The following is a 13747-nucleotide window of genomic DNA, read 5'->3' as shown; positions in this document are numbered from 1 at the left end:
TGCACATAAAGGTCTTGTTTTGTATCAAGATCCAATCATAATGTGTATGTTTAAGAAAAAAACGAGCTCTCACAGGCCCATATATCAATCAAGCATTAAGTTTACGAATCACATGGCACACCGACCCAACCAAGACATGTGAGACCATGGCCGGCCTACTGATGCAGAGGTCCCACAGCCACACGCAACGACAGAAGGAAAGACAATCGCATTGAAAATGAACTGGAGATAGTCAAGTTTCATTTACGGGGTTTGGCAACTATGCCATGCATTGCCACCTTCCTTCGTACTACAAGGGATTTTTTTATGTCTCGAGCGTCAAATATTAGCTGTATATATGAATAGCCAGGTTACAAATTAAAATCCAGTTCGACACCCATATATTCAAGTTTGCATTGACCGCTAGAAAATAAACAAATGTCAAAGACTAACTAAAGAACTATGCTTGTTAAAAAAATACACAACTTTATGTGGAAATTTAATTCCAAGTTGTAAAAACAGCTAAATAGGTGTACTAATTTTCACAAAAGAAAATGGTTTCTTTTATCTAAAAACAAAATAATGTACCCTTCTATCCAAATCCAATTTGCATCGGTAAAATAAAATCCAAACTTCATATTCCAGCAGTAGATGAGTAATTGCAGCATTTTGTGTATGAGTTTAGAATAACTTCAAATAATTCGCATTATTTTTATTTTCCCTTGTTAGAAAAAATACATGGAAAAAGAAATGAGGAAGATCTTTTTGATTTATTGTTAAAGAAGAAAAATACATGGACCCAGCTTCCTATCCGGTCGGGCTTGCCCAGGCCCAGTGCACTGCAGCCATTCCATAATCAAATCATCCATCCATTCTCCCTCCCCAAACACAGCCAGCCTTGTTGGGATCCTCCCCTCCCCTCCACCTCCACGTTCCCGTCCCGTCCCGCCGGCCCGAGCACATGGCGCGCCATTCATAAGCTCCCCGCCTCGGTTGACTCAACCGCCGTGCTGTACCTGTACCTGTAGCGCCGGGTGTTGGGGGTGGGTGGTTCGTCCGGTTGGTTGGCCGCTGGCGGTGATCCAACGCCGCATGCAATGTCCGCGCTCCTTCCCTCGTCGTCGAGCGCGGTGCTAGCTAAGTGGTAGTATATAGTTTCGCTGCGTTGTCTCATCTGAGCGAGGTGGAGGCCTGCGAGATCCTCTGTAGATTGCGTTCGAGCTTGGAGGAGGTTTGGCAATGGGGAAGGCGGGGCGGTGGCTCAAGAGCATCATAGCCGGGAGGAAGGACGGCGGCGGCAAGAAGGCGCTGCCGCAGCAGCAGCAGGGTGACGCCACGCCGCTGCCGGGGGGCGCGAGCAGCAGCTCAAGGGAGAAGAAGCGGTGGAGCTTCCGCCGGCCAGCGCCGGTGGCGGCGACGGCGACGGCTCAGCAGGGGAAGGCGGTCTGCTTGGCGCCGTCCCCGCTGTCAACGTCCCTGGACCCGGCCGCAGCGGGGCTCGCCGGCGTGTCGGTGTCGGGGCGCGACCTCGACCAGAACGAGCACGCCGTCGCGGTGGCAGTGGCCGCGGCGGCGGCTGCCGACGCTGCGGTCATGGCTGCCGCCGAGGCGGCGGCCGCGGTGGCGCGTCTGGCTGCGGCGGAGGACGAGAGCGACGTGTCGATTCCCTGCGCCGTCGAGGACGCCGCCGCCGCCAGGATCCAGGCCACATTCAGAGGCTATCTGGTGAGTGTGAATCCGGAAACTAGTTACAGACAGACCTGTCACGATCAGAAGGTAGCACCCTTGTGGACAGACTGAACATTGGTGTGCCTACCAATTGTTGCAGGCGAGGAAGGCGCTGTGCGCGCTGCGCGGGCTGGTGAAGCTGCAGGCGCTGATCCGGGGCCAGCTGGTGCGGCGGCAGGCCAACGCCACGCTCCGCCGCATGCAGGCACTCGTCGACGCGCAGTCCCGCCTGCGGGCGCAGCGCGCGCGGATGGCCGATGCGGACCATGTCGCCGCCTACCAACGCCGGTCGCCGCAGCACCCCAGGCGCCGCAGCTCCTACGTACGTGACCAGCCATTCTTCGTTCGTTCCTCACAAACTTAGAAGAAGTCGGAGACACGCCTAGTGACAATGTACGGTTTGCTCTGTCGTGCATGCGCGCAGGAGATGGACCGGTCCGGCGAGGAGCACGTGAAGATCGTGGAGGTGGACATCAGCGACCCGGCAGCGCGGCGCGGGCGGAGCAGCTGCTCGGCGGCGGCGACCGAGTCCAGGGAGCACCGCCTCTCAGAGTACTACTGCTACGGCGGCGGCGGCGTGCAGTGCTCGCCCGCGCCGTCGTCCGCGGCGTTCGGCGCGGAGCTGAGCCCGCAGCGCGCGTACAGCGGCCACTTCGACGACGCGTTCCCGTTCGCCGACCACGCGGCGACGGCGCGGAGCAGCCCGTACGTCTCGCCGTACCCGTACGACGCCGGCGCCGCCGCGGGCGCCGACGGGTACGGCGCGGTCCCGAGCTACATGGCGAACACGGAGTCGTCCCGCGCCAAGGCGCGGTCCCAGAGCGCGCCGCGGCAGCGCACCGACGCGCCGGCGGCGGCGCTGGAGCGGCAGCCTAGCCGGCGCCGCAGCGGCGCGCCAAAGAAGATGATGCAGCGGTCGTCGTCGCACATCGGCGTGCCGGCGGCGGCCGCGTTCGGGTACGGCTACGGCTACGGCTACGGGTACGGCTACGAGCCGCCGCAGCAGCAGCGGAACCCCTGGGCGGGCGTGAGGCTCGACCGGTCGAGCGCGTCGGTGGTGGGCAGCGAGTGCGGGTCCACGAGCTCCGTCCTCACCGCCGCCACCGTCGGCTACTGCCGCTCGCTCGTCGGATTCGAGGTTCGTCGGAGTAGTTGATTGATTCTGAACTCAAATGCTTTGTTCGTTCCCTTGTTTAATCTTGAGCATCTATTAGTCGAGGCCTGAAATACGAGTTGGTGGTGTTGTTTTGGTGCAGAGGGGGCACTACTGAAGCTGAAACAGCTTGCTGCAAGGAGTGAGATGGCGACTCACCAATGCGGCAATACAATGTAATGCACAGTGTCAAGGAGTTGTTAACTTGGTTGTGGTGTTTGAAAGCACCTTGCAAAATGTTGAGGAAAATCCATCTGTGTGGTGATGGCCTTGTATGGGGATTCTTAGCTCTAGCTATCTGCATGTTTTTAAACAGGCAAGCGATGTGTAAATCCGTAAATGTGAACACTGATTGCCAAAGGTTTTCAGATCGAGTGCATTCCTCACCTTTTGATGAACTGAATAACTGATGATAACATGGTAGCACTAGGCCTCTGGTCGCAGTAGTAATGGCAACCGAACAGTCGCTTCGCTGTGCGCTCTCTATAACAGAATTTCAGAACTCATGCTGCTGGTGGCCATGAGCAGCAATGCCAATCAGCGTATTTGGGCTCCAGTATCTGCGAAGCCAGAAAAGGCCTACCCAGTACCCACTGCGAAACAAACTGTATGCTGCGGCAGAAATGACAGTCTGCAACCTTTCAGTTTTGCTCTTTCTTTTTCATAAAAAGAAATGATTCAGTTGTGCCGGTTTCATGGATGAGGCTGCAGGTGAAGTAGCAGTGGTTTGCCCATCCACATTCCACAAGCAGAGCTCGTACGCGCTGTGGCAATAGTAGCAGCGATCAGTAAGATGATCACGTCAAATATCTCGTAGTAAGCGTATGAGTGTATCTACCTCTGCTGTGCAGGAGGCATCACCTCGCAGCGTCCATAGTTCTAAAGTCCGACCTTGATATTCTTTCCCGCCCCCCCCCCCCCCCCCCCCCCACCCCCCCCCCCCCAAATTAGCTCAATCACGTCTTACTCTTCTCGTCAGACATGGATTGCATTGTTCAACCTGCCACTCTCTCCGATCATCGAAGCCATCTCAAGAGGAGCCTCGGCACGAGATATCTGCAGATCGCGCTGGCGAACCCTGGGAGCAAGATCATCAGGAAGCTGGACAAATCCAAGGCGCTCCGGCTCATCGGCGACGAGTGGGTCGACGCCTGCGGTTACGCGCAGAGCAACTGCGAGATTGGAGCTGGTTTGCAGAGTGCTTCGTCTCTCTCTCTCTCTCTCTCTCTCTGACGAGCTCAACTGGTTTGCGAAGCTGTGTTCGTTCCTCTGAATACCCTATCTTCGCAGTTCTGCTCCGAGCAGTTTTACTGCTAGTCTGAATCATGAATTTGGAGGGGAAAACTACAACGGTGAGAAAGATGGTCGCAAGTATTCAGATTTGCTATGTACATTTGCAAAGAGCAGTACCTTTCTCCAAAACTTCAGTACACCACCAGTGACCCTGCATAGTGCAGTCTGAGCCTCGGAGAAAAATGCGCTGCATAGGCCATCAGTATGAAGCATGTATAGATACTCAGAGAAATAAAATGCCTTGATGGCTTCATATATCACATTGATAGCTAAGATTTAACACATTGAACTAGCTAAGATGGCCTCATTTTAGACAGCAAACCGGAAAATTTAATACATAAGCTTGTTCAGAATGCTAAGATTCTAACTCAATTACAAATGGGATCCTACTAACATCACTCGCTCTTCCAAAGCAGTGAGCCAGTGACACTCTGCCAGCCTCTTAGAGGAGCCAGCATCTCAATTTCCTTTTATTTCTTCTGCCGTGAGAACAAAAAAGGTTAGGGCTCAGTTCTTGGTTTCGGACGCACGCAGCCGCAGAACGGGGCCCTCTTCTTTTTCTTCTGCCCGCCACCACGGTCCTTCCTTCCATATAAATAATCCCTCAGAAGCACACGGGTGCGCTTGTCAGACACCTTGAGCCTTCGGTACTCATGCTCTTCCTCGAGTTTGAGCAAGACGTACTGTATCTTCTGAAGCTCGAGTTCCAATCTCGCCACATTTTCTGACCCTTTCTGTACCTGCTCAGAGATTTTCCTCCTGCTGGAGTACCCTTCTCGCTCAGTGTTCATATTATCTGACAATGCAGGATAATTCTCAGCCTTCCTAGTCAATTTGTTGTTGAAATTGATCTGTTCCAAGACATATCCATCAGTCTCATGAAGCTGCGTGCTCACACTGCTGTACTCAGAATTCATCGGGGATTTGCCCTTTGGTGGTTCCTCCATTTTGCGCTTCAACTCCTCAATGCTTGCTTGGATGCTCAACAGCCTCTGAGCATCAGAAGCGAGCCTCTCGAGTACACTCTTGCTCCACACTTCATGAGGCTCTACAGCTCCCTTTGACACCTCTAGCTTATTGATTTCGAGGTCTCTTCCCCTTACTAGTTCAGAGGAAGGGTATTCACTCTTCACCTCCTCAACCGCTTGTATATCATGCTCAGATGATGAGGACTTGGCTGTTTGATTCTTGCAGTTCCTCTCTGCTGCCTCCCACAGCTGAAGCATATCATCATCCAGCTCAGAATTTGCACCATTGCCAAGGGGGTAGAGGGTAGCTCCAGTGCCATATGGTGGGCAAGTAGATATCTGGTCGAGTTCAATGTCCTTCATTATCTGGACCTGCTTCCCTTTGGAGACCTCAACATCTTTTTGTTTCTCATTGTCAGAATATATTTCCTTTGCCTCCATGCGCGAGCTACCTCTTGCTTTAAGCTCTTGAATTACAGTATTTGCTGCCGCCAATTTAGCTGCAGACTCAGCTGACTCCTGATCTTGACGATCTTTGGCATTTAATAGAACCACTTGAAGTGCTTCTACTCTTGCAATCAACCCTTGTAACTCTGGTGTTCCTTCAGGTAAGCAGTGAGATTCCAGCCCATAATTACCCTCTTGCACATGAGGCATCTGTGCAGTTTCCTGAACAATCAGAGATCAGTTGTCAAAAGGGGGTTGTAGTTCATCATACGTACTATGATTGGAGTTGCATGGTAAAAGTGTCGCATCCATATTGCGCATGAACCACAGATGAAATATACAGCTAATAATAGGCGAGGATAGAAGGAAGAGCAGTAGCAAAAACTTACAATCAAGTACTACAATCGTAATAGGATAACTAATGGTCAATTTTTGCTTCACTGAAAGAATAGTATTGTTTTTAACTGTATCAAAGATTTTGAAAATGGCATCTAATTAACAAGGACAAAAAAAGATTACCTCTTTGCCTTCTGTACTACAAGGTTTCGACAGAGAAAGTGTGTTTTCTTCCAGCACACTGACTTGATCAGCCAATGATGCTATGAGATTTAGATGAGTGCCCAACTCAGCTTTCAGTTCTGCATGTTCTTCCTGAATGCCAGACATTTTGTTCTGCAGCTCCTCTATTTGAGCATCACGTGAATAGATCTCATTCATTAGCAACTCCTTTAGGGTTACTGCACTAATCTCTGTAGCTTTACCTTTCATCAAAAGCTCAAGTGCTTTTTCTTCATAGACCGCAGAATTCACTGAAGAGGTAATTGCATCACCCATCAGAGCAACAAACTCCCTCTCATAATGCCCAAGGTCAGATTTCAATGCCTCATTGGCTTGATGAAGCAGCAAAATTTCATCATCCTTGGTAGTTAACTGCTCAGCTAGTCTTGTGATTTTCTTCTCCAGTTCTCCTTTCACAACCTTAGCACCTTCAATCGCAACCTGAAGAGACCCGACAACTCCACACAGTTCCCGGTTCTTTTCTTGCAAGAACTGAACCTTCTCTTCAGCTTCCAGTAGCTCATCATCCTTCTGCGTCAACTGTGCCATGCAATTCTCAAGTTCAATGAATAACTCCTGGCAGACACTTTTATTAGTGTTCAGATCGAACTCCGAAAGGACTAATCGAGTCCTCAGAATCTCTAGCAAGTAGACGAAATATTCCTTTAAATTATTATTTTCCGATTCAAGCACCGTCGACCTTCTGCTCAGTTCATTAATTTCGAGATCAAGATCACCCTTAGCCAAACTCAACAAAGCCATCTCATCAGTAAGAGAAACCAATGCAGATGCTATCTCATTATTATGTCCCCTAAAGAACAAACACAAGTTTTCAAGCATCATGCACTCTTCAAGAACAGTACCATTCTCATCTTCCAAGTAATTGTACTTCTCACTCAAGGACTGGTATTCCTTAGATAAGGACTCAATTTTCTTGGTCAGGTTGGAAGTTTCATCTTGTGAAACCCTGTAGGACTCTCTTAAGCAAGATAGCTTCTCTTCTATGACGGATACTTCAGTTTTTAGCACATTTTCCCTTTCACTGCTTTCCTGTAATCCTTGCCTGAGCTGTTCATTCTCCTTCAACATCTGGTGATTACTAGTTTGCAAAGCAAGTGATTCTGCTACTCCACTTTCCACTTCTTTCTCCAGGGCACACTTACGTAAGTGCAGATCTCTGAGCTCCATCCCTAACTGCAACAAAACAGTTGAGAGAACTGAGAGCTCAATGTACATGAGCCTATTCACATCTTCGGTTTCATCCTTAAGTTTCAGAATGTTAATGGTTTCATCTGAAACAGTCTGCAACAGAATTTCATCTTCAGCTAAATCAGCAGGTCCTAAATCTTTGCAGATATTCAGAACCTTCATTTGCTGTGAAATCCCTACCCTCAGTTTTTCATTATGCATTAGCAATGTTTCTCTCTCTTCCTTGTTATATCTGGCTTCCTCCATCAGCTCTGAAACTAACATTGTTGCAGAATGATTTGCCTCAGCATACTTCTTGCATTCAGTGAAAAGAGCAACCTTCTTGTTTTGCTCATCAGCCAAACTGTTCTCCAAGATAACTGTATGAATAGAAGCACTTATGTTTTTCTGCTGCTCCTGTTGAAGCACCTCCTCCATATAGTGGTTTTTCGCTTCCAGAGAAGAAATCTGTTTCTCGTAGCTGTTTACTTGCAGTTTATGTGACTTTACTAATACTTCGTATTCCTCATTTTTAATTCTCAACTGATCCTGCAGTTCACTTACTTGATCATAAGCAAAATCCTTCTCTCTTGATACAGAGGAGTGTTTGTCTTCCAGATTGGCATGCTTGTCTTCTAGGGCTTTCATGATCACTGTAATGCTCTCCAACTGAAAGAAAGAATTTACTCGATACGTAAGATGAAAAAGAATTTAAGTAAAGAAAGGAAATTAGATGTTAATAGTTTATCAAAATTATGACAGTGTAATAGTAATAGTTTCTACTTCAATAAAAAACCTTTTGAGTATATAGATTTACATCATTAAGTACCTGAGATAACAGATTGTTCTTTTCAGCAAAAAGCGCTGAATTATTTGTGAGGTGAGCCTGGCATGCTTCTTCAGAATCTTTCAGCTTTGTTCTCAAATCTTCTAGCTCAATTTTCATATCAGATAGCGAGATATCCAAGACTGAATTCTTCTCTAAAACATCTGATAAATGTTTACCAAGGCTCTCCAGCTCTGACGCAAGATTAGCCTTTTCAGAAACATGGCAGGAAATTGCATCCTTCAGAGAGCTTTCCGAGACCTCTAATGTTTTTATATTCTCCCTCAATGCATCCATTTCAGCAGAGAGAGCTGAGTTATTTGCTAGTTGAGCCTGGCAGGATTCTTCAGAACTTTTCAGCTTCGTTCTCAAATCTTCTAGCTCAGTTTTTATATCAGATAATGAGGTATCCAAGATGGAATTCTTCTCTGAAACATCAGATAAACTTTTACCAAGGATCTCGAGCTCTGATGTAAGAACAGCCTTTTCAGAAACATGACAGGAAATTATATCCTTCAGAGAGCTTTCTGAAGCCTCAAAAGCTTTTATCTTCTCCCTCAATGCATCCATTTCAGCATTTGCATCTGAAAGTGAGTTCTCCAAGAGTGAATATTCTTCAGATAGCTTCTCCACCTCTTGGAGCTTTTCAGAAAGAAGTGCCTTTTCAACCTCATTCTTTGCACACACCTCCTTCAGCTTTGAGTTCATAATTTGCAATTCCTCAATTAATTTATGGTTTATTGCTGCACTGGTTTTCAGGGCATCCATCTCATCAACCAGAGTGTGATGTATCCCCTCTAGATTTTCCTTCTCTTCCCTTTGGCAAGCAAAATCTCTCCGAAGTACTTCTTTTTCATCTATGTGTAATCCCATTTCTGTTTGAAGTTTCACATTTAATTCCTTCAATGCTTCCAGTTCACGATGAAGGTCCTTTATCATAAGCTCAGTGGAAAGATTCTGTTCACGAAGGCTATGGATCTCCTCTGTGTGCTTGGTTACAATGTTCTCAAGATCCATCTTACTGTTCTCCACCTGACTTAAATTACCAGTCAGCTTCTCAATTTCCAATGCCAACCTGTTCACTTCATTCTGTGATTCAGAGTGAAGATTTGTCATCATAAGGAGAGATGATTCACCTTCAACACGTTTCTGAGCCTCATCTTGTAGGCTAATTTGGAGGTTATCTGCTTCTTCTTTCTTATGTTTGAGTTCTTGTCCCAGTATCTGTACTTTGCCTTCAACCTGCTCCAGTTCTGCTTTCAAAGCCGTGAGTTCAGATTCAAGGCCAGATATCCTCGCTGAGGACTGCTGGTTCTCATGAAGGGTGGCATCCTTCTCGGCATTTAGAAGTAGTATGGTATTCTTAAGTTCGGATGACAAGTTCTCCAACTCATTCAACTTGCCATTCTGCTTCTCAATCTCTAGATGCAACCTACTCACATCTTCCTGAGATTGAGAATACATTCTCTCCATTGACACAAGTGATGTTTGGGTTTGCAGCCTCTTCTCACATTCATCTTTCAAACTCAACTCCAAGCTGTCGACATTTTCATTCTTCTGTGCAATTTCTAGCTCCAGTAACTGGATTTTCTGTTCATGCTTCTCCATTTCTAACTGCATCTTTGAGAGTTCTAACTCCAAATCAGATGCTTTCTCCAATGACTTTTGTTGTTCAAGAAGTGCTGCATCCTTCTCGGAGTTCAAATCCAGAATGGTGTTCTTCAGTTCCTTCAGTGTGCTCTCCAGATTTAACTTGTTATTTTCCAAGTCACTCAGCTTCTCCGTCGATCCATCAAGATCTTGTGTCAGTGTTTTCATTTTTTCCTGCAACTGGGAATGCAGACCCTCTGTCATGAGAAGAGTTGCTTCAGTTTGTGTGCGCCTATGGCATTCATCTTGCAGCTGGGCGCGAACACTGTTCGCTTCTTCTCTCTCTTGTTCAAGATCTTGTGTCAGCAGCTGTACTTTCTGCCGAGTCTCTTCTACCTCTAATTGTAGCTTTGAGAGCTGAGATTCAAGAACTGAAACCTGCTCCACACACTGCTGGTATTGAAGAAGAGCTGCATTCTTCTCAGTGTTTAGCTGTGAAATGATGCTCTTAAGGCTTTGTATTTCACTTTGAAGTTCATTCTTTGAATCCTTGAGCGTGTTTATCTCATCATGAAGTTTCTGTATAAGCATCTCAGAGGAGTGGTTTTGTTCAGTAAGGCTCTCAACATCCTTCTTCAGCTCACAAACAGTGTTCTCAAGGTCCTCCTTGGTCTGCTTGAGATCATTCAACTTTTCATTTGCCATATTTATTTCTGTAGCCAACCTCTGTACCTCTTCATGAGATTGAGCAAGCTCCTTCCCCTGGGAAAGTAGAGCATTTTCAGCCTGCATGCGCTTTTCGTGCTCCTCTTGGAAGCTGAAGCGGAAACTTTCCAGTTCCTTAAGCTTTCGATCTAGTTCTTGTTGTTGCATCTTCATCTTCTGATCCAAACCCTCAACCTCAGACTGTATAGCAATATTGAGTGTTTCAGCATTAATTAGCTTCTGGACATCTGCAGCCATTTCATCAGTTAACTTCTTGAGGTCAGCCTGTGCTTTAGAGAGCTCAGACTCCAATGTAGATATTTGCTCAGAGGATTTATTATATTGCAGAAGAGATGTGTCTTTATCGGAATTCAATTGCAATACTGTCTCCTTAAGATTTGGATCTCATTTTCAGCCTTGTCTGCCCGGCTCAGATTCTGACAACATCTGTTGTTTCAGATTCTGGGCTCTCAGCTAAGAGTCTTGAAACTTCTTGTTGCAAATTTTCCATGTCTTTGCTGATGTCCTCTTTCTGTTTAACTTCTGGGCTTTGAAAGGTTAGGCCTTTCCGCACCTTTCCATCAAAACCAGCCCGAGGAGCATTTTCACCACTCGATGACAAATCGTTGAACAACTTTAGGCCTTTTCGACTTGACAATGCACTGGTTTCCTCAGGGTGTGTACCATTCCTCTTGGATGTGAAATTCTGTGGTGACACCCCAACTCCGTCCTTCTGCTCATTGGAATCAAACGGTGCACGGGTGGAAGTAGACATATCTGGAGTATGTGGCTCCATTTCTTGGCCAGAAGCAGAGGGTGATTCATCTGACATTGACGGCATCTGATTTGGAAATGCTTCGGACATTGTTCTGTGAGCCTGACGAAGTGCCCCAGTGGCCTGATCATACCTTTCTGCCAGCGCACGATATGCTCGATAGAACTCCTCCACCAATTTCATTAGCTCTGGGCGTTTCTTGTAGTACATCTCCGCTCTCCTTGCAAAAGAATCGGCATCTTCATTGATAAGTTTGATCATTGATTTAACCTTTGTGTCCATGTCTGTTGCACAAAACAAGACCCAATTAGTTCGTTGACCACACTGATAGTTATGAAATGGTACATATATATAGAACAATGTTGGTTACTCCTACTGCTACATGACAAAGTAAAAAACACCTATGCCATCCAAGCATTTCAACCCATGGAAAAACAGGACTATAGAAATCAGATTCAGGGTCGCCCCATGATAAGATTATTTTGTCATCCTTTCATATGATATCTTCTTTCCATATAGAAAATGCACTTCACATCCAAAATTCATTCAGTTTTCACATGAAAGGGGAACTTTTGAGTTTTGACACATAATCAGATTGTGAAAATATTGCATGCTTTTCCAAATTCAAGTACCATATGTGCAAATTTTTATCAAACACTGGCATTGAGAAAACAGCCCAATGGGCTGGAAAGCTACACATGTAATGACTCACAGCATGAGCAATGAAATTTAGAAATGTAGTCCCAGGCTGAATAATAAGTGATAGGTAGGGCACAAACAGTGCATAGTCATGAGCTTGGCAGGCTGTTATCTTTGCCTTAGCCTTTCTAGTAAATTAGGAAAATTGCTCTTTGGTAAAAGATGAGCTGAAGACAGAAAAACTCACCACTGAGATTTTCCTGGAGCCATTTGGAGTTCTTGGGGCTGATATGGCTGACCCACAACCATGAGTACTGCCTTGAGTCATGACGCGCCAGAGCTGCCATTGGTGCTAGATAGCAACACAGACTACTCCAACCAGTAAATAACGTCTCACTTCCTCAGCACTTAGACAAGTGCAGAAATACAATATTGTATCCTTGAAATCTGAAAATTTCTGAACTTGCTCGCTTTTCAGAATGTGGGATCAGCAGAATTAGCTTGTGCAGTCATGCTACAGCAAGCTCCCGTCCAAGTTGTTAGTGCTTTTACCTGCACAATTACAGACACAAACAGCGTGAATAAAATCAGCTAAACAAGTTGTCAGCAACACTGACCAATCAACAACTTCATGGCAGCCTATGAGTTAGTACATACCAGTGGCAAGTCTTTGGATTAGTTGAACTGGCAGGAAGATATATGGATAATTCGTACTGCAGTAACCTGAAATCAAGGAGGAGAAAACAACACAGTAGTCAGTATTGGATGGAGAACGAACCCGTGCATGCATAGGCATAGCAAGCTGCAAAGGTGAAACGCTTCCGTCTTGTCTGATTTAATGTAAACAACAATCAAAATCTTCACAGACTGAATGATAATAGGTGGAACCAGAAAGCAATCCCGTCAAAGATTTTGGGAAGAGAAAAGCAACAGGACTGAAAACACAAATCCCCAAAGCCGAAATTTCCGCACGGAGCAACAACCTCGAACCGCGATGCTGCAGCAGGACAGCAGCACCCAAGAAAGGATCAGAGGAGCAAGTTTCGGAAGCAAACCTCACGACCGAGGCGCCATTCAACAAGCAGAAAATAAAAAAAAAACAGAGAAGGGATATGAATCACATGATCCACGCCGGCTGGCTGTTCTTTGTCTCACCCCACCAACCAGACCCACCCGTCAACACCAACCATTCCGCCAATCCAATTCCCAGCAAATGCAAATCACGAAGCACCCAAAAAGATGGATCTTTGAAGCATCCAGGTGCAAAACATGGATCAAGAAAGGCCATAAACGGGCAATAATCACGGCACGGAAAAAGGGAACCAAAGATCCAATCTTGCAGCAGAGTCCAGAGCGGGGTGGGGGAGCAAAAGCATACCAGGTGGAGCCTCTCAGGCGGAGCGGCGGAAGTGAGCGGCGGCGGCGAGATGCCAAGATCCACCGAGCTGCCCACTTTCTCCCTCCATCTTTCTCAACCCATCCCCGTGCTGGGGTGCTGCGCCCTCTCCCTATTGCGTCTATCCTGCTCTGGAGCCTGCCCGCGGCGTGGTGCCAAGGAGAAAGGCTGCTTGCTTGGGCAGGACACACAGTAGGAGGCGGCAGTATGTGGGCCCCACCGGAGAGCGGACGATACAGGAGGAAGGAATAGACTACTCGTGACCAGCCTTGGAGGTGATGCCAATGAGCTGGTGTTTTGGGCGTCATAAATGGGATGGCGTCAATTTGGGGAGAGAATTATATGAATATCAAGCATCTACGAAGCAAACGGCTACAATAAGGTGCTGTTTGAAATATTTTTCCAAAAAAAAAAAAGGCCCGTTGTGATTGAAACGGCCGTTTCAAATTTCGCGTAAATTTTGTGCCCGTACATAGTACTTGCTCATCGAGTTCGGAAAAAC

At 46.8% G+C, this 13747-nt stretch overlaps 2 protein-coding genes across 2 annotated transcripts; one reads left to right on the top strand and one right to left on the bottom strand.

Annotated features, from left to right (window-relative positions):
* The first annotated feature begins 813 nt into the window (after positions 1-813).
* LOC101768953 (protein IQ-DOMAIN 14) lies at positions 814-3258 on the top strand. Its single transcript, XM_022822942.1, has 4 exons — positions 814-1704; positions 1808-2029; positions 2132-2845; positions 2964-3258. Exons 1-4 carry the CDS (start codon positions 1219-1221, stop codon positions 2976-2978), a joined length of 1437 nt encoding a protein of 478 aa, XP_022678677.1. The 5' UTR covers positions 814-1218; the 3' UTR covers positions 2979-3258.
* Positions 3259-4373: 1115 nt separating this feature from the next.
* On the bottom strand, positions 4374-13456 carry LOC101758370 (protein NETWORKED 1A). Its single transcript, XM_012842654.3, has 6 exons — positions 13228-13456; positions 12507-12572; positions 12097-12401; positions 8144-11494; positions 6088-7983; positions 4374-5790 (listed from the first exon to the last, which is right to left on the bottom strand). The coding sequence occupies exons 4-6, from the start codon at positions 10691-10693 to the stop codon at positions 4654-4656; spliced, it is 5583 nt and encodes a 1860-aa protein (XP_012698108.1). The 5' UTR covers positions 10694-11494; positions 12097-12401; positions 12507-12572; positions 13228-13456; the 3' UTR covers positions 4374-4653.
* Between the last annotated feature and the right edge of the window lie 291 nt (positions 13457-13747).

Source organism: Setaria italica, chromosome IX (genome assembly GCF_000263155.2).
Source record: "Setaria italica strain Yugu1 chromosome IX, Setaria_italica_v2.0, whole genome shotgun sequence".
NCBI lineage: Eukaryota > Viridiplantae > Streptophyta > Magnoliopsida > Poales > Poaceae > Setaria > Setaria italica.
The sequence above is the reverse complement of the archived record's forward strand: the minus strand, read 5'-3'. Positions and strand labels throughout refer to the sequence as shown.